At 41.6% G+C, this 19,119-nt stretch overlaps 1 protein-coding gene across 2 annotated transcripts; it reads right to left on the bottom strand.

Annotated features, from left to right (window-relative positions):
* Window positions 1-3,981: 3,981 nt before the first annotated feature.
* Window positions 3,982-17,749, bottom strand: LOC133425004 (cysteine/serine-rich nuclear protein 3-like). 2 transcript variants are annotated; one of them, XM_061715639.1, is made up of 5 exons: window positions 17,528-17,749; window positions 9,226-9,399; window positions 8,489-8,745; window positions 7,502-7,813; window positions 3,982-5,494 (listed from the first exon to the last, which is right to left on the bottom strand). In XM_061715639.1, the coding sequence occupies exons 1-5, from the start codon at window positions 17,583-17,585 to the stop codon at window positions 4,568-4,570; spliced, it is 1,728 nt and encodes a 575-aa protein (XP_061571623.1). In that variant the 5' UTR covers window positions 17,586-17,749; the 3' UTR covers window positions 3,982-4,567. The 2 variants fall into 2 exon arrangements, with proteins under 2 accessions (XP_061571623.1, XP_061571625.1); XM_061715641.1 differs by having other exon boundaries at window positions 7,517-7,813.
* Between the last annotated feature and the right edge of the window lie 1,370 nt (window positions 17,750-19,119).

Below are 19,119 nucleotides of genomic sequence, written 5' to 3'. Positions count from 1 at the left end.
GTTATATCGCTGTTTTTCAAGGAAAGGAAAATGTAGGCATGTAACGCTTTCTGGGCGATTGAATAATGTGGTGATCTTTACAGATTTTCAGCCTTTTCTTTTGCATCTTCCTTAACATGGATCAATATAGCTATTATAGAATCTGAAGTGAGGCCACTTTTCAAAAAGAAACGTTGTAGAATATTAAATTTGCAGGAATTTGACCCTCTCTTTCTCAAGATAGCAGCTCAGCCCCCTTCACTTGTTTGTTTAACCTCTCCCTACAGACATGTGAATTTCCTCTGGACTGGAAATCTGCTGCTGTCACCCTTCTTTTCAAAGGGGGAGACAACTTAGACCTAAACTGTTACAGACCAATCTCCATCTTACCTGGTCTATCAAAAGTTTTTGAGAAGTTAATCAGCAAACAGCTCACCCACCACCTGGAGTCCAACAATATTCTCACCCACATGCAATCTGGCTCTAGATCCGGCCATGGTTGTGTCACGGCAAGGTGTTAAATGACATCATATGTACCATTGACAAGAAGGAATAGAGGGAATGCGCATGACGTCACAGATGCCACTTCACAGCGGGTTACGTCCACTGAGTGGCAGAAAGACTGAGTGGCAGAAAGACTGAGTGGCAGAAAGACTGAGTGGCAACGTAAACTTTCCGTTTGAGCAACTGGGAAAGAGCTTTTGTGCGATCGACTTTACTCATAGATTTAGCAAGAAATCAGAGTTATCGTTTTACAGACTGCCAAAAAATAAGCTTAAGAGAGACAAATGGATCGCTGCAATTCGCAGAAACAACTGGATTCCAGGCACCAAACGTGGATTTGCGGTTCCCATTTTGTATCAGGTAATGTTGGGTTTTTGGGTAGCTAAAGTTAAACGGTCAAATCATAAAGTTCGGTGTCCTCATCACTTTAATTTCACCAACAAATCCTGCCTTGAAGTCGGACCAAGTGTCAAGACTTTTGTCTGCCTTCAAGCTTTGCTTCGTGTATTTCCCCAGCGTAGAAATTAAGTACATATAAATATCAGGAAACTGGATCGTGGCCAAATATTAATGTCCATGGACCACTGGTTCTTGGGGTAACTGTACGGGTCACTGTCAAGTCCAACTGCCTTTAATTTAAGCCAATAATCGGCTGTTATCCCGTCTTTTCCGCTAGTTGCAGCCATTTTTGCTGATGTTTTGCCACTCAGTGCGAGTAAGGGGGTGTGGTCCCATGGGAAAGTGACGTCAATGCAGACCCTCTATACTGCGTGGCTGTGTTTGTTGACCTGGCAAAAGCGTTCGACTCTGTGGATCCCAGCATCCTGTTAGATATTGGTCTCTCTGAAAACTGCTTGGCATGGTTCAACAGCTACTGCTCTGCTCGTGCACAGTCTTGTAGAGCTGAGGTATTTCTGTCTGACCAACTGCCCCTGTCTAAAGGTGTTCCTCAGGGGTCCATTCTAGGTCCAGCCCTGTTTAAAATCTATAGAAACAACATTCCTTCTGCTGCAGGGAGTTCGCACATTCATTTATATGCCGACGATACCATCTTGTACACATCCAGTCCCTCCCTGGACACTGCCTTGACTTCCTTGCAAACTAGCTTCAACAATATCCAACACGCTTTCTTCAACCTTCGCCTTCACTTAAACACCAACAAAACAAAGTGCATGATATTCAACTGGAATCTACTGTACCACGTATCACCTACCCTTTCAATATCTCCTCTCTGGACGGATCAGTACTCCAATTTGTCAATTCCTATAAATATCTGGCTCAACAGTTCACTCTTTCTAAAGTTGGATCTAGAATTGTTTTTTTGTTAAACCAGTAGTGGAAAATATCAGAGCCGGGCCAGGCCGGGGGCCGGGGCATATGACCGGGCCCTTTGCAGCCTGGAGCCTCTCGTCATTCATCCCCGGGGATGAATCGCTGCTACAGTAACAATGTCAGGTTTATCTCCCACAGGAGGAGGATTAGGGCCAACAAAATATGCGTCTAGCTTGGGCAATTTGGCTTTTTCTTGCTCCCTTTTTTTATTTTTCTTTGAATTTTATCGCTCCACTTTTGTGTTTATAATAGGGCTGGGCGATTTTGGACAAAAATAAAATCCTGATTTTTTTTTTCTCTGAAAACCCGATTTTCGATTTCGATTTCGATTTTTTTGGTAAAACTACAAAAGACAATGGAATAAATTGTTTCAAATATTTTATTTTTATTTTTAAAGAAAAATAGCAATCAAATGTCCCTATTGGGAATGAAGTGCAACTGAAAGATACTGTAAATCCTCCTTGGGTTTAGTAAAGTGACAACATTTACAATCTTCTTGACCAAACAAAGATGACTAGACTAGATGTGAGAGGAAAATCTATTTTACGATTTTCCTTTTTTTAACATCGTCTTGATTAATAAATCCGATTTAGATTTAAAATCGATTAATCGCACAGCCCTAGTTTATAACTCCCGCTCATGTTTAGGCTGTAGGATTACTGTGCTCTGTTGACAAGTGATCGATGATGACGTATGACGTTGATAGACGGTTGTTGATGACCAACGATTTTACCCATAATACATTTGAAGATTCACTTGCAATTTTTTGTTTTAATGTTAACTGTGAGTGTGAAAATCTCAGCACAACATATTATACAATGCTTTATACTTTATACCTAATATGAACCAAGTGGTGCCACAAAAAAAAGATAAAATTAAAGCTGCAAGCAGCGATGAACGGGCCCTCGCACTCATGGCCACCGCCCCCCATAACCATATCAGAAACGATACCACCCACAACTTTCTATGTCAAACCATTCGAAAGTTATGGCAGAAAATAGGAACTATGAAACATCGACCAAACAGAAGAAGGGGCGGGGCTAATTTGCACCAATTAAGGTCAAGTACTCAAAACCATGTCCGATGACACCACCCATGACCATTCAAAAGTTATGGCAGAGAAAAGTTTTCTAGGGGGCGTTGTTGAGCCATTAGGCCACGCCCATTAATGCAAACCATTAAATATAAAATTTATCCCCAGGCCTGGCTTGCATGCAAAATTTGGTGACTTTTGGGGAACTATCAAATATGGACCAATCAGATGAAGGGGGGGGGCGTGCTTTTTGGCGTCTAGCGTCGCCACGGTAACGCTTTTGAAAGAGAAAAGTAATGGGCGTTGTTGCAGGATGTAGACGCACATTTTGATGTATAACACACCTGGGTGTACGTTACGGTTCGGGCCGTATTAATTGCCGAAGGAATGGCATAAATTGCGCCAAAATTAGACGATTAATTCAAAATGGCCGACTTCCTGTTAGGTTTCGGCCATGGCGCCAAGAGACTTTTCTTTAAGTTGCAACATGATACAGGTGTGTAGCGATTTTTGTGCATGTACGTCAAACCGTATTGTGGGGTTTGAGGCACAAAGTTTTCCGGGGGGGCGCTGTTGAGCCATTAATGCAAACCATTAAATATCAAATTTTTCGCCAGGCCTGGGTTGCGTGCAAAATTTGGTGACTTTTTGGGCACGTTTAGGGGGGGCAAAAAAGCCCTCATTTCGTCAGAAGAAAGAAAGAAGAATTCCTACAGATAAAGTAGGGCCTTCGCACTGTAAGTGCTCGGGCCCTAATAAATGCACATGTTTGTAACTCTTCAGTTGTGTGTTTTTTATATATCATGTTTGATTGTTTGTTTCACTGTGATTGTGCTCGACTCTTTGTGCCGCCTCTTGTCCAGGTTGTCGTTGTAAATGAGAAACTGTTCTCAACGGACTTACCTGGTTAAATAAAGGTTAAATCAAATAAATCATTAACTAGTTTTGTTCACTATGAGCTCAGAAAGGACACACCCTGGTTCTTTAACTTTAAAATGTCCTAATTTGTATGTCTGCTATATTTTTGTGACCAAACCCGTGAAACTAAGGCCTTTAAAACTGAAACACATCAATTAAAACTAATGATAGAACCTGAGTGGAAGGACAGAGAGAAGCACATCATGTTAGACTCAACATAGAAATATTTATTATGGCTGCAATTTCTCCATTTAAACAACTCTTTCAATAATCAGAGATATTCAACTTAAGAGTTTGTAATACTGCTCAAAACAATAGAAACTCCCAAAATGAGTGTATGCCACCAGCAGTCCGTCCAGATGAGAGGGTTTTCTCTGTGGCGAGAGGAAACTGAATACATGCAACACTGATAAGCATCTAAGAATCATTAGCAGCACAACGGAAAACGAATAAAAACCCTTTTCGGCACCTCGAAACCTCCTCCAGATTTGTCACAGGTGCCGGTTTGAAAACCAGAAAACATGCAGTGATGAGACTTTACATCAAGGCTTGACTTCTATTGTGCAAATTACGAGGTAACTTGCTGTTTTTATTATTTCATAATTTGATCCTCCTTTGGTCTTAACCAGCGAGTTCGGAAAGGTTTTGGAGACAAACTCAGCTCATGTCTGATCACCTTCTCAGCCTTTGTTTGAGCCAACACTCGTGATCTCATCGGAAGGGCACTTATCAAGAAGCTCCTGGTTGAATTCTCGACTTTATTCAAACGTTAACTTATGTCTTCCCACTGCGGTTGACTCATCAGACTCCCGGTGGCGGTTCTGTCTGCTGCTGCGTGTGTGCGTCATGGCGGTCGGGATGGTTGTGGAGGTCTGAGGGGCGTGGGCAGGTCTGGAAGGTCTCGGGGGGCCGCTGGAGGCCGGGGCTCAGGTCAGACTCCAGGGCGGACTCCACGGAGGGCAGCAGCGGGGCGATGTTGGTGCTCTCGCTCAGGAAGGCGGGGGAGTCGCCCACGGAGGTCTGGAAACGCTGCATGGAGGGGGGCGTGTTGTGGTAGGGGCCGCCGAGCCCCACCGCCGTGCTGCTGGAGTAACTCAACACCGACGGAAGTGGGACGGAGTACGGCGGAGGAGGAGGGCTCAGGCCGTCTAAGGAAGAGTCCCAGTCTTCCTCGTCTTCCTCCTCCTCCTCATCATCTTCGTCATCCTCTTCGTCGTCCTCCTCCGGGTCGAATGTTTCCAAGCTGTGTGTGCTGCAGTCCGACAGCCCACTGCAAATACTGCTGCCATCCTCGTCATAAGCTTCATCCTCCTCTTCATCATCATCGTAGTCTTCTTCTTCTTCTTCTTCTTCTTCCTCCTCCTCGTCGTCCTCCTCTTCCTCCTCTTCCTCCTCTACCTCTAGATGGGAATCTGTGTCGCCGGTGTTCTGGAGATGCAGGATAGGATTGGGCAGGGAGCTGCTCATCAGTTGAGACTGCAGGTTCGGCTGCTGCTGCTGCTGCTGCTGGATCAAGGTGGAGTCGCCATGGAAACCGTTGCCATTGGTTACAAGCTGCTGCTCAGGCTGCTGATGCTGACACGGCTCCTCATGGCTGTTTTCCAGCTCCAGCTTCATGATGGTGTGCAGGAAGTGCGTGCGCACCCGGACCGGGTTGAATTCCAGGCGTCCCGTGCTGTTGCTGCAGCCGTCCTTGGTGCAGCCGCAGGGGAAGGACATGCGGTCCACCTGAGGGCAAAAAACACATCATTACAAGCGTGGAGCCGTAGGAGCGGCTCAAATAAACAGAGCTGCCAATCAGAGCGAATCATGCATGAAAGAGAAACTGCAGAACCCACTGTGGGCGTCATTAATATTCTCACACAGTTAAATGTGGCAGAAACGCATGATAGCTGCGTCGTCGAACGTCAGCCAAACCTTCGACTCAAACCTTTGTTAGGAATTCAGTAATCTAGGAAGTTGTGAAAGGTTGTCTTTCTGAGTCTCTAAAAACGTCTTTGACGTTAAAATTCAGTTCTCAAAAAATGATGAAATGATGAAAAAGTGGGACCCTGAACAGGAAGGAGCGGATATCGAAAATAGATGAAAGGAAAGAACGAGAGATGAACAGACATGAAAAATAAGGAATCTTGCTTTTTTTTCTTAAATTCAAAATGATATCAATTCTCAGTGCCTCTTGAGTATATTGAGGAGGATGGAGCAGTTGGGAGGGTATGGGAGTATTGTCAGGGTTTGACACTTCCCCCCCAGTTTTTGAGTTTCAGTTCTGCCCCTCCTGTTTCCAATCTGCCCTGATTGTCTACACCTGTGTCTCGTTATCCCCTGTGTATATCTGGTCTTGTCATTCCCCTTCTCCCTGTCGGTCCATACTGTTTCCTCCCTCCGTGTTCCCATGTGTCTCCAGTTTTTGTAGCTTAGTTTTGAGTTTTGATCCTGCTCTGCAGCGTTTTTGTTTCGTTAAATAAATCCTGCTTTTTGCCAACTCCTGCCTCCTGCTCTCCTGCGTTTGGGTCCTCATCTAACCATCCGTGACAAGTATATGGTAATTTTTTTGTATAAGGGTAGATATGGGGGAGTGGTAGTCTTGTGGCTACAGAGGTGGCTTGGGTTCAAGTCCCGGAATGGCAACCAAGATGAACCACCTTGGGCCCTTGAGCAAGGCCCTTAACCGTAATTACTCCCCGGGAGAAATGGTGTGTTTATTCTCTCAGATGTAAGTCGCTTTGGATAAAAGTGTCTGCTAAATGACAGTAGTAGTAGATATATTTGGGCTGCGATGGCCCTTTGGAAGCTCCTGTCTATCCTACAGAAGTATAAATGTGTCAGTTTGGTATTAATTAAACTTATACCAAGGTCTGTGTGAATACTCGATTCTGATTGGCTGGCAAGTGTCCATTAAAAGTGTTAATGGACACCTAGAAAACAAGATTGGTCAAATGGGCTGATATCTTTAATATCATTGCGCTGGATCAACTGCCAGGTGGTAATATTTGTAGCTTAATGAAACGTTTGTTTATTTGAAGGATTGATAGCCTAATATTTGTAGCTTATCATATTTTCCGCACTATAAGGCGCACCGCATCTTCAATGAATGACGTATTTAAAAACTGTTTTCATATATAAGGCGCACTACATTATTAGGCGCACTAAATATCTGGTAAAATACCGTACTATAGTGGCTGGGGTTGAGTTACGTATCTACCTGATGGAGCTGCGCTACAGGAAATGCTACAAAATGCTACAGCAAATGCAAATGCAAAAAAAAAAAAAAAAAAAAGAAGTACCGTATGTCAAACTTTATTAACAAAATAAAAACCAGCTTTGCTCCGTCTCGTCAAAGTCGCCATTATACGAGTCAGCGTCGCTGCTGTCGTCTTGAACGTCTGACGATTCCATTTTTAGCGCCATTACTTTGGCGACACCAACTACAGTAGCTAAAATCCCCCTGACTACAGTAACAGAAATTACCGTAATGATCATATATAAGGCGCACTGCATTATAAGGCGCACTGACGGTTTTTGAGAAAATTAAAGGCTTTTAGGTGCGCCTTATAGTGCGGAAAATACTGTAATTAACTTCGGTTCACACCCCCGCGTCGTCCATATATTTCTGTTAATGGACACCTCGTCGGGCATTATCCCTTACTAAACTTCCAAGAAAAAAGAGTTATAGAGTTCACTCCCCGCTCCAGCGATAGATGTTAACAACACTGTAGGATTATAGATGGGCCTCACCACGGTTCCATTTACCTGGCACTTAATGCCAGCCAGGCTGCATGCGCAGGTCTCCGGGTCACATATCCCCTGGCAGCGACAGCCGCAGTCCTCTCTGGACACCCGGAGGGCGCGCAGTTCGTGCTTCTCCTCCACATCGATGCGTCGCACCCCGGAGGCACGGAGGAGGGCACGCCGCCTCCTGGTGGTCAGAGGTTGGAGGAAGAAGTAATCATCCACTTCGGTGTTATCCACGTCCAGGTCGTCCTCGGAAATGTCATCGAGCGTCAGAGTGTCTGCTTCCGTCGATGAAACTGTGCCGTTCTTAGTCAGCTGGAAAAGAAAGAGAATAAACTGGCTTAAGGCCGGACCACAGATAGAGACATTTGAAATTTGAAAAAACACATCATGTGAAAAACCCAGCGCCCCCTTCAGTAGATATCAGCTATGTGCTTCATTAACCAAGTGCGATCATCTCTGTAGATGTTTTTCCATTTTAGGAGTCTGGAGCATGAATATTTGTTTTGCAGGTTAACTGCTAAAGATCAGTTAGAAAAAAAAAGACAAAAGAATTCATTGTTTGGAGGATGAATGTGGAGTAGTACACTGCGGTATAGCTTAGGTTTGAAAAGGTCCTGCTGAACAAGCATGAGGACTTTTCTGCAGACTTTTACGGAAGGACCAGAGTAGAAGTTGAGCCATAGTGCACACATGAAGCGAAAACACAGCAATTTAGCATAAACTGCATGTCTCACGTGTCTAGGTGGTGATTATTTGGCCAACTTTTACAGACAGAAGTCCTAAGCAACCTTGCAGACATGGAGATGGCAGTGAACTCCTCTGTTTACCCAAATACCCTTGAGTCAAACATGAGGTCGTCTGTTCAACAGGTAAACCTTAGCTAATACTGATACTAAAGAATCAAGTTGGAATCTCGACGTGATTGAAAAGCTGTGGTGAGATTCCAAAAGTTGTGTATAAATGTACACACTGAGAGGTTCTACTGACTTTTAGTTTGATGGCATTGAGTTTCTCTTTCTTGAGATGTTCCTTTAGCATGTTTCGATGGCTCCGTTTCTGCTCCAAGGCAAACTCTCTGAGAGTGAAGAGCTTGACCCCGCTGTGATGAGGAGACATCCCCAGGGTGCTGCCCCCCTGCGTGGGCACGGTGGTGAAGCCCTGGCGCCGGGTGAAATAGTAGACCGTCACGTTCTCAAAGTGCACATTGCGGCGCCTCAGTCGCTTTGACTGCTGCTGCAGAGAGGCTGCAATGGAAACAGAGAGGAAGGCAACACATCATAACAGAAACAAGAACTTTGAACAAAACATCTGCTTGTATTACTTGGAGTAAGATAGAGCAGGAAACATTCATCTGAAAGGTGTTCAGACTACATGTCTAGAATGTGGTGTGACAGTAGGCTAAATGTTGTCAGAGGTGGCTAGCATGACGAGCATTCAATTGGTTGCGATAATAGATCCTTTAAAATGCTGCAGAGACATGCCACCAGCAGAAAAGTCAGTTATATGACAATACTGACTGTGTAACAATCATTGATGAAATGTGTCCCAACACAGATCTCTGTGGAACACCAGACGTTTATAGTATAAACTGACCACTGACTTGGTATGTTACAGCAAGTAAGATCAAAAGAAGCTGAGAGGCATGTCTTTCCTCCCTGTGATAATAAGAATCAGACTAAAGTGAGAGAGGAACTAGACTTCAACTTGGGAAAAGAAGGTCTTACAGTCCAGAATTCCAGAGGGGACCGAATGGTTGAGACTATCGCTGCTATTGCCGCTGTCGCTGCAGGAAACCTCATCATCCTCAGAGCCCTGAAGGGACAGATAAGGGGAGGGTCCCTCATCGAGCTTCCTCTTCAGGATCCCACTCATCATGATGCTCCTCCCACCGGTCACACCTGCGTAACAAACACATTGGAAATTCATGGGCTGCCACTCTTTGCCTGTAATATTTAACCCCCTCCTAATATGTTGAGATAAATGTGATTCTCTAGCTGCAATATGGTGTAAGAATAGTAAGATAGCCTACATAGCCGTAATCATTTCTAAGGCTTTATCCACTTAAAAATATCATTTTCACAATACAATCTTTATTTAATTTACAAGCTATTGAGCTAAGCTAACAGCTCAGAGTTCGGTCTATGACATCATTTGGAAGAAACTTGTACGAGAACACAAGGGTGTCGTCCCAAGATGGTTTTTCACTCTAGGGATCTGTTTTCAGTAGAGAACATTTCAGGGCACTGACAATGCCCAAATCATGTAGACAGAAGCTGGAACGATTAAAAACCAAACAACACCTTTTCATGTAAATTTGTTCTCATGAGCATTGGGTTTAGGATGGATATGGCTACTGAAAGGTTTAGACTGAACACACAGCTGTTCGTCTATAACCGTGATTCCCAACCCCCGGTCCCCGGACCGGTACCGGTCCGTAGAGCCGTTACTACCGGGCCGTGGAATGGCTTGTGTTCCGATCATAATTAGGGCTGCAACGATTCGCCGACGTTGTCGACAAAAATCCATAATCAAAATTGTCACCAGACGTTTTTTTTTTTCCAATGGAGTGAGGCATCTCACTTCACTTCACTACATACAATCTCTGCCAAGAGCCGCGGTGCGCAACACTCAGCCTCTCAGCGGAGCTTTTTTCTTTTTTTTTCTTGCGTCTCAGCGCAGCTGCGGGTAACAAAACTTCAAAAGTTCGGGAGCGTTTTAGCCTGGATATGGCGAATAAAAAGATTACTTGCAAGGTTTGCAAAGCAGACCTTGCTTATCACGGGAGCACGTTGATAATGTACGAGCGTTTTGAAGAGAAAGCACGAAACGAAACAGACTCGTCTTGGTAAGATATTAAGCGTATTTTGGCTTTAAAAGAGAGCTTTAACGTTATGCCTGACTGTGCCTGACAAAAGTATTTTAAATTAAATGCATGCAGATCGATGAAGAGCCACCATGGACCCCTTTCTGCAAAAGAAGCAGACGTGTTCCCCGCACCAGACAACTGCGCTCACTGATCAATACTGCAGCTGGGCTCAAATTAATGCCATAAGTATTTTGTATCTGTAAATAAACTTTGTACTTGTAGAAATATTTTGTGTGTGTGCAAAAAATATTTGTACTTGTAGAAATATTTTGTGCGTTTGCAAAAAATATTTGTACTTACAAAAGAACAAGGTAGTGCCGAAAAACACTCTATATCCCCCCTCACAAAAATAAGAAAAATAGAGAAACATTTTCTCTCATTAACAAAGCATATTTTACATTTTTATACATTACATTTTATTGTTATTTTATTGTCTGAAAAATGGTTCAAATATGTTTTGTTATTTGAATTTTTATTTGTTTTGTTGATAAAAGTCTATTTTTGTGAGGGGGGATATATATTGTTTTTTGGCACTACCTTGTTCTCTATAGCTGATATAACATGAATTACTCCTATGTGGGATCAATAAAGTTCTTATTTTTGCCATCTGAGAAAATTAAATATATTATATTTGGTGCCTAACTGTTTCCCAAGTATATTAGTGCGTGTGTGAATGAATAAATGAGACGTAAAACGTAAATTTCTTTGTAGAAAGGTACTTTATGAAAATAAGTCAATTTACTTGTATTAGTTTGCAGCGCAGTCTTGCCACATCCAATATGGCGGCGACGTCAGTAGGCGATGCAATGATCTGATTGGCTCTCCAGAAACCCTTTGAAACCCGTGCCAAAGATCGCTGATTGGCTGTTAGTTTTGGCACGTCAAAACACTGCCATAACTCGTAGTTGTAAAAAAAGTTTGTAGCTTTTGAAAAAAAGTTTGTAGCTTTTGTAAAAAAAGTTTGTAGCTTTTGTAAAAAAAGTTTGTAGCTTTGTATCTAGAAGTACAAATATGTTTTGCAAGTACAAATATTTTTTGCAAGTACAAATATTTCTACCATTACAAATATTTTTTGCAAGTACAAATATTTCTACAAGTACAAATATTTTTTCCTATGTTTATTCATTCATACATGTATACTCACATGCACACACACACACACCCACACACCGCATGGTCATCAGCTGTGTCCCATTCAGTCTGATTGCCAAACAGAGGGATCAGTGATTGAATCCAGGTGTAGTGGGAGGGGTTAAAGGTATAAATGAAGCCGGTTTGGCTTGGGATGAGGAGTTTTTTGAAATCAGCTGTACAGAAGGCAGCATCTCAGTAGAAACTTTGGCTTTGTGAGAAACTTCCTGTTTGAATGTTTTGTTTTATTTTATTTTTTTGCATTTTTCAATTAATTTCGTTTTTTTCAACTGCAGTATTTTTCTCTTGCATTATTATAAAAGATGCACCTTTGAATCCTTGAAGGCCGGCACAATAAAAATATAATATTATACTTTAATATTATCCGACTGCCAGTTTTTTTTTTGATTGGAGAGTTTTTCCGGAAAGAACCCCGTCACACACACGCACAAAATATTTCTACAAGTACAAAGTTTATTTACAGATACAAAATACTTATGGCATTAATTTGAGCTCATACTGCTGATCTGTGATATGAGCAGCTCTCCATGGTTGATGCTGACGGGTTTCAACCCCATGGTTTCAACAAATGATGCACCTGTTCAACCCAGAGAACGTCCTGCCATCCAGAACCCATTTCACCCACTTGATGGAGAAAAAAATTAGAGACGTTTTATTTGATCATTTATTTTTTATATAACACAATTGCCTGTCCTTAAAAAATGAAAAATAATGGACAGAGGTTTATTTATTTATGGATTTATGTCTATACTGACTGATTACTTAGCCTGTCCTTGGCTTTTTTATTTACTTTTTGTATGAACAGCAGCAAAATTGAATAAAATATCTATTTTTCATTGAAGTACCCATCTTTCTCGTGTTTATTATCATTTGGCACATAATTAAAGCAACCTCATACTAAATTTAAGAAAATATTACTAATTATCCGATTAATCGACTAATCGATGACTAGTTGACTATTAAAATAGTCGTTAGTTGCAGCCCTATTTAAAATGCATTGTTTTTTTCTAAAATGTTTATTAAAATTGACATAAATTGTCAACCGGTCCACGAGCTTTTTGTTCATACTTCTGCTGGTCCTTGGCACAAAAAAGGTTGGGAACCCCTGGTCTATAAGATTAAACCTCACTGCTCATATCAAGTTTAGTTTCTTTCACTGCAAACGCTTGTACTGGGATATTGGATCAATCTCACAGAAAGGTCCTAAACAGTGAGGATAGGTGGAAAACTTGTTTTTATGGGGTTAGGTTTAGGGTTGAGATGAACTTCTAAACCTCACTGGTCAGTGGTAAAACACATGTTATAGCTTATAGAGAGCCTGATTTGGCTTGATTAAATATTTGATATGGATGAACTGAATTGTAATGGGCCCAGGACTATTCCCTAGGGAACACCTTTGATTTGATTTTGGTAATTGGAGGCAATACTCTCCAATTACCAAAATCAGGATTAATTTCGGCCCTTTCTGATAACATTAGCGTCTTTTCTGCACGGTTGCGGCCTGTCTGAGCTGGGAGCTGTGAGCTGTTAGCGCTTCTCTCGTGCCATTCTGCTCTGGATACTTTGGGACTAAAGCTGTCATATTTTCAGCCTTTCAATCTGGATTTTCTAAAGTGAGCATGCTTGTAGACAACGTCACTAAAGCTATCCTCTAACATCAGCAGATATATAGATATACATCAGCAAAAGGGACGCACTTTGTCCCGTATTACTGGGAGAGTCAAAAAATAAAAATAAAATTCCAATGGAAAATGACATTGAGCTGTTGAGTTCATGAGTTATTTTTTTCTGTTTTACTACAACTGTAGTAGCTACAGTCATGGCCTTTGAGGCACAAATATGTTTACAAGTTTTCTACAGACTTTCTGTTTGCACTTTTGTTATTGCACTAAAAATGTGCACTATTACAGAATGGATGTTCTGCTTTTTTTCTATTGTTTTAAATTAATTTATACAATTTTAAGTTAAGCAGGACAGGTTTCTGTTTGAGAAAGATACTTATTTTATTCAGTTAATTTTGTTATTTTGTATTAAAGTGAATTGCTGGATAATAATGTTTTCCATGTGTTCATGGCATTCAAAAATATGCATCTAATTCAATTCTGGTTCGAGTCAAATAGTAAAAAAATCGTGTCCCTATTTTTCAGGGAGTTGGCAACCCTAGCTTCGGTGCTAAGCAAAGTCCTTTCCACAAAGACACATAACACTCTACCTTTATCAATGGTGCCGTCGGGGCGTTTTAGAAATGTAAATTCCCCCTTCACTGGACTGCCAACTTTCACATGCTCCTCCATTTTCACTTCTCTTCCCCGCTACTCGCCGTTCCTCCGCATGCCTGTCCAGCTACAATGAGCCTAGCAGCGTAGCTAAACAAGCCCACACACAGGGACAGCCAATCAACATCCACTTCAAGGTGTGACTGACCGTTGTTTTCAACCCACAACTCAAGCACAAGAAGCCCACTGCACAAACACAGATTTCATAATAAAGGCAACTCGCAAACAGAAAAAGTCGAGTTAGATATTAAAAAATAGATTAAGCGATTAAAAAACATCACGCGCTAAATTTGCCTGTAGTTAATTAATCGCAATTGACGCACTAATTTAACAACCCTAGTTATATTCAATTATAGAAATCATAACTGTTTTTATTTTATGTATGGGTCACACTTACAGTGGGAGTGGTCACTGATTTCATTAGAAAAATAGAAGCTACTATGACCCGATTGTCTTCAAAATTCAGTTCAGATAAAAGTTTCATTTAAGACAGTAGGACTTGTTACAACCAACAACAGCAATATACAGAGTCACCAATGCAGATGTCTAGCAAGGCATAAATTATTCCAACCATGTTTGATAAAAACTGAATCTGTTGAATGTACCAAATGCTAACCATGCCTCCAGTGCTACTGTGAGAAACCATGGTGTTATTTTGATCAGGATTTGTGGTTTAAACAGCATATTAATAAGGTTTGTGAGACAGCCTTTTTTTCCCTCCCTAATATCGACAAGATTAAGAGCATCGTCTCCCAGAGTGATGCTGAAACACTAACTCACGTGTTTGCATCTTCTAGACTAGATTACTGTAATGTATTATTAGAAGGATGTCCAAGTAATTCTCTGAATATCCTCCAGCTGATTTAAAATGCAGCAGCGTGAGTGCTGACAGGAATCAGCAAGAGAGACCACGTCTCTCCAGTGTTAGTCTCACTCCATTGGCTCTCCATTAAACTCAGAATCCAATTCAAAGTTCTGTTACTTGTGTATAAAGTCTTAAACGGCCTACCTCCGCAATATTTTCCGGACCTGATAGTTCCTTATGTTCCTAACAGAGTTCTCCGTTCTCAGAGTGCAGGTTTACTCGTAGTTCGTAGAGTAAATGTAGATTTGGAGGGCGGGTCTTCTGCTATCAGGAACCATTACTATGGAACCAACTAACAATCTGGGTTAAGGAGGCTGACACCAACTCCACCTTTAAAACCAAACTTCAAACGTCAGTGTTCATTACACCTCTAGTTAGTGTAAACTCTAGTGTGTTAGGGCCAGTAGTCGTAGCTGCAGCTGCAGGACCAGACTAGAGCAGCTGGTCTGAAACAGCTTCCTATATATGCATCCTAGATATGCTGCTCTATACCTACGCTGCAGGGGGTTCATGCAGGGGGTTCATGCTGACCTGCAATCCCCCCCTCTGACCACCTCAGTGTCTGCTGTCTACACCTGTTTATATAATGGTCTCTGTAGTCGACCAACTAACCAGTCATAATATAAGTATATCAAACTCTTAGTTGTCCAGATAATGACTACTAATATATTTTGTCTTGTTTAGTATTTGCAATACTAACAGTACCTTTCTGCCTCTTTTCTTTTGTTCTTCATCCTCTCTTTCCTATCTCCCCTTTTCTGCTTTTTCCTCTTTCCTTTTTAATAATAATAATAATCAATTTTATTTATTGAGCGCTTTTAAAAGATCTCAAAGACGCTTGTAATAAATAATTACTTATCAGACAATACTTAAAATAAATAAATAATAAAATAAACACTTAAAATAAATACTTAATGTGTTGAATTAGTTCTTTTCTTTAATCTTTGGAGTTGTTAAATGTTTCATACAGTCAAAAGAACAACAAAAAAGCAGTTTTTAGGGGTTTTTTCATGGGTGGCGTGGACTTGCATGTGGATTCTTGATTTCCTGTTCCACACATCTATAATGACCCAATAAAAAATACATTATGTTGAAAAAAATTATCCTTAAAGGGGGAATATGTGGTTCAAAGACATGTGTCATGCATGACTCCTGCAGTCATGTAATCTTGGACCTCTGAGCCCACAAATATCCGTTTGAATCACCACCAAAGCTTTTCCCGTCTCATCTTTAGTGTAACCAGCTCTTTCAAGTGCCAAAAACTGAAACGTGGCACTGGAAGATAATTCAGGTAATCACTGCCGGGCCAAACATCAGGGCTGAATGATTGTTGGAGCCTCTTCTGGTCCCCCTTTATGATCCAGGTCCTGCTCAAGGATTCTTCCCTCTGAAAGGGGAGTTTTTCCTCGCCAACGGTTGGCTTAAAGGTTATTCTGCCCACCAGGGGAGGTTTTTGTCAGTCATTGTTTCTTGAAACCTGCTTAGGGTCATGATTTAGGTGTCTGAAAAGTGCCTACAGACATTCTGTATTGCAAGAGATGCTTTTTAGATATAAGAGAATTGAAATTAAATCGAATGCCCATTGTACTTGGAGACAAAGTAAGTAAACACATGCTGTAGTATTTCTATTCATACAATGCTTTATTTTCAGGGTGTTGAGAACAGCTCCTTCTGCAAAGTTTTCCACGGTCAACTGTTTGTGATGTCACAGAGGGCAGATTTTCCTTGCATGTTCATACTCTCCAGGCATGAGAGCCAGAACTTCAATGGTCACTTTAAAAGCAAAAGTTTCTGACTCTGCAGCAAGCATCGAGTATGTTCCCATTGTTAGATCTTCTTACAAGGCATTTTTCTTTTTTTGCAAGATGTAGAAAAGTAATACATTTTCATTTGGAGGAGAAGTTGGCAACCATTGCTCAGTGAAAGCGATTTGTTTTTTCTGGACAAGAAATGGAGCAAATATATTCGCTTTTTTTCGCAGCTCCTCATGGCGGCCTCTTGCATGAACAAGGCACAGCACACCACTGGAGCTGCAAGTGCAAGTCAGCATTGTTCCAACATCAGGAGCTCCTGGGTCTCAACCGCAAGTGGGAAGTACAGTAAACTGTATTATGTTACCTGTACGTTAACAAACACCTCAGTTATAAGAGAATTAAACAGATTTTGTAATGTCGAGCTAGTCGGGAGGTGGGACGTGAGTCCACCCAGCCCTGAGAGCTTTCTTATTAACTACATTTGTAATTGGAAGATTCAGTTAAACTTAGTGGAATGAAGATTACATCATCTGCAGCAGAGCTGGCTGCTGGTTCAAGGTTGCCATCTCTGACGGGCTTTGTCTGTCCTTTTACACAGCCTACTGCTACACAGCTCTTCTTCTGTGCAACGTCTTCTCAAACCATCATTTAAGTTTAGGATGGTTGATCTCTGCCATCTCCAGTCTCCTTCATTTTCAGACTCATACTTCCCTCTGTTAGGAAAAGGAAACAACATATCTCCAAGGATGCATGGTGGAAGAACAGTGACAACAGCAGACATTACATTTTTTATGTAAGACTCTCTGCCTTCCATCCAGGAATGATTCCTGTGCTGCATGCCCATACCTCTTCCACCTAAACATTCCCAGTTGAGCACTAATGACTGGTGTCATATGGGGTAACAACTTGCACATACACACATGCAGTAGCGTCTCTCATGTATGCATGCACAGCCTCCCACTCCCCTTACATGTCCTCATCCCAAACACCGGCATGGGAATCCTTGCTGCCAAATGTAAGCCAGCACGGCCGTGTGACGTAATTAAAGCTCTCAGCGGCCGCGGTCCTGAATGCATTAACAGCTCTCCGTGGGTCTGCCTCATCATCACTGACCTGTTTCCTTGGCTTGCTGTTGGTTTCCAGGAGGACTTCTCTGCTCTCCTCTCTGCATCACACAGTGTTCAGCAGCAGCAGCCCAACATCTCCATGTGTCGTGATGATGCAGTTTGCGATTCCATGATGCCTGATCTCTCTGTGTCTCTTTTCGGCAGCCTTTTGCCACTGGTGTGCAACACAGAGCCCCCCTACCTCTGTCACCGTCTTATGTGTCCTCCCTCTGCACCCTCATTCTCTGCTCGCACCGCCAGCTCTCTCACTGTCTGACTCTCTCCTGCTTTGCAACCCCCCTCTCCCTCCCCTCCCTCCCAACCCCCTTCCTCTTCCTCTCTGACAAAGACTTGTTAGCTCCGTGCTGCTGCCGGCGAGAAGCACTCGAGCTTGACTGAGGTGAAGCAAGCCCTGCAAGATCACAGCGAGACAGGGAGTGTTTGTGAGGGAGGGCTGGAGGATTTGGCTCAAAGTCTTGGTGAAAGTGTTCAGTCTTCAGTTCGAGGAAGAATTGTTGATTTTGAAAAACTAAAACCATATTGAAGTTAGGGCTGGGGATCGATTCAAATATCAAGAATCGATTCGATTCCGATTCTTAAGATTCAGAATCGATTATCACGATCCGATTCGATCCGATTCGATCCGATATTGATTTGGGTTACTGTTAATAAAACAGTTTTTTCAGCTGTTGAATGAATGATATGACTGTAGTTCTGCAACATATTAATACTAGTATTATATTGAGATTCAACAGCAAGTATTGGCAGCTAATGATGCTGTAAGGACCAATCAGCTCCCAGAATGCTGATAGAACTGCTTTCAGAAACATCGTGTGGGTCATAATTACCAAACAGATCCAGGGAGGAAACAGAGGACGAAAGAAATCGCTTTTAGTTTTTCCCCATTTATGAGAATTTGGTTTTTAACATTTATGCAAATGTAACCCCAAGACAGTATAATAAAGCAAAGAAATATAGACAATTTATGCAATTATAACTGAAAACTTTAATCTTTTCATACCTTTAAACATATTTAAAGGCAAAAACATGGCACCAGTTATTCTCGTGTCCAACAAAATATTTCTTTTTTGGGCATAAACAAAAACGTACCAAAAGTTGTAATGTAGTGATGAAAAAAAATGTATTTATTTATTTTTTTTTAAATCGATCTTTAGACGTATGAATCGATTTTTAGGAATTAATATGAGAATCGATTTAAAATCGGAGAATCAATTTTTTCAACACAGGCCTAATTGAAGTGCCTAGAGACAACTTCTGTTGTAATAGATGCTATAGGAAAAACAATTACATTTAATTGAATTGAATCTAAGCTTCTCAACTTTATGACTTTTCACCTGCTTCAATAAATACCCCGACACAGGTATTATATCTACTGTGTTTGCTTTGGTTGTTGATTTCCCTCTTTTTAATTCTATAAGGCTTATTTTTCAAGGTGTGTTTTACTGCAACACAAAGAAATAGCGAAAGTTGTCGTAAATGACGTTAGGGAAGCAGTTGTTGCCGCCCATCAACCTGGGAAGGGTCAAAAGATAATTTCCAAACCATATGGACCATTGATCATGCCATTGATGGATATAT

The sequence above is a fragment of the Cololabis saira genome, chromosome 24, assembly GCF_033807715.1.
Source record: "Cololabis saira isolate AMF1-May2022 chromosome 24, fColSai1.1, whole genome shotgun sequence".
In the NCBI taxonomy this organism is placed as follows: Eukaryota; Metazoa; Chordata; class Actinopteri; order Beloniformes; family Belonidae; genus Cololabis; species Cololabis saira.
This window is presented reverse-complemented; position numbering and strand designations above follow the sequence as displayed.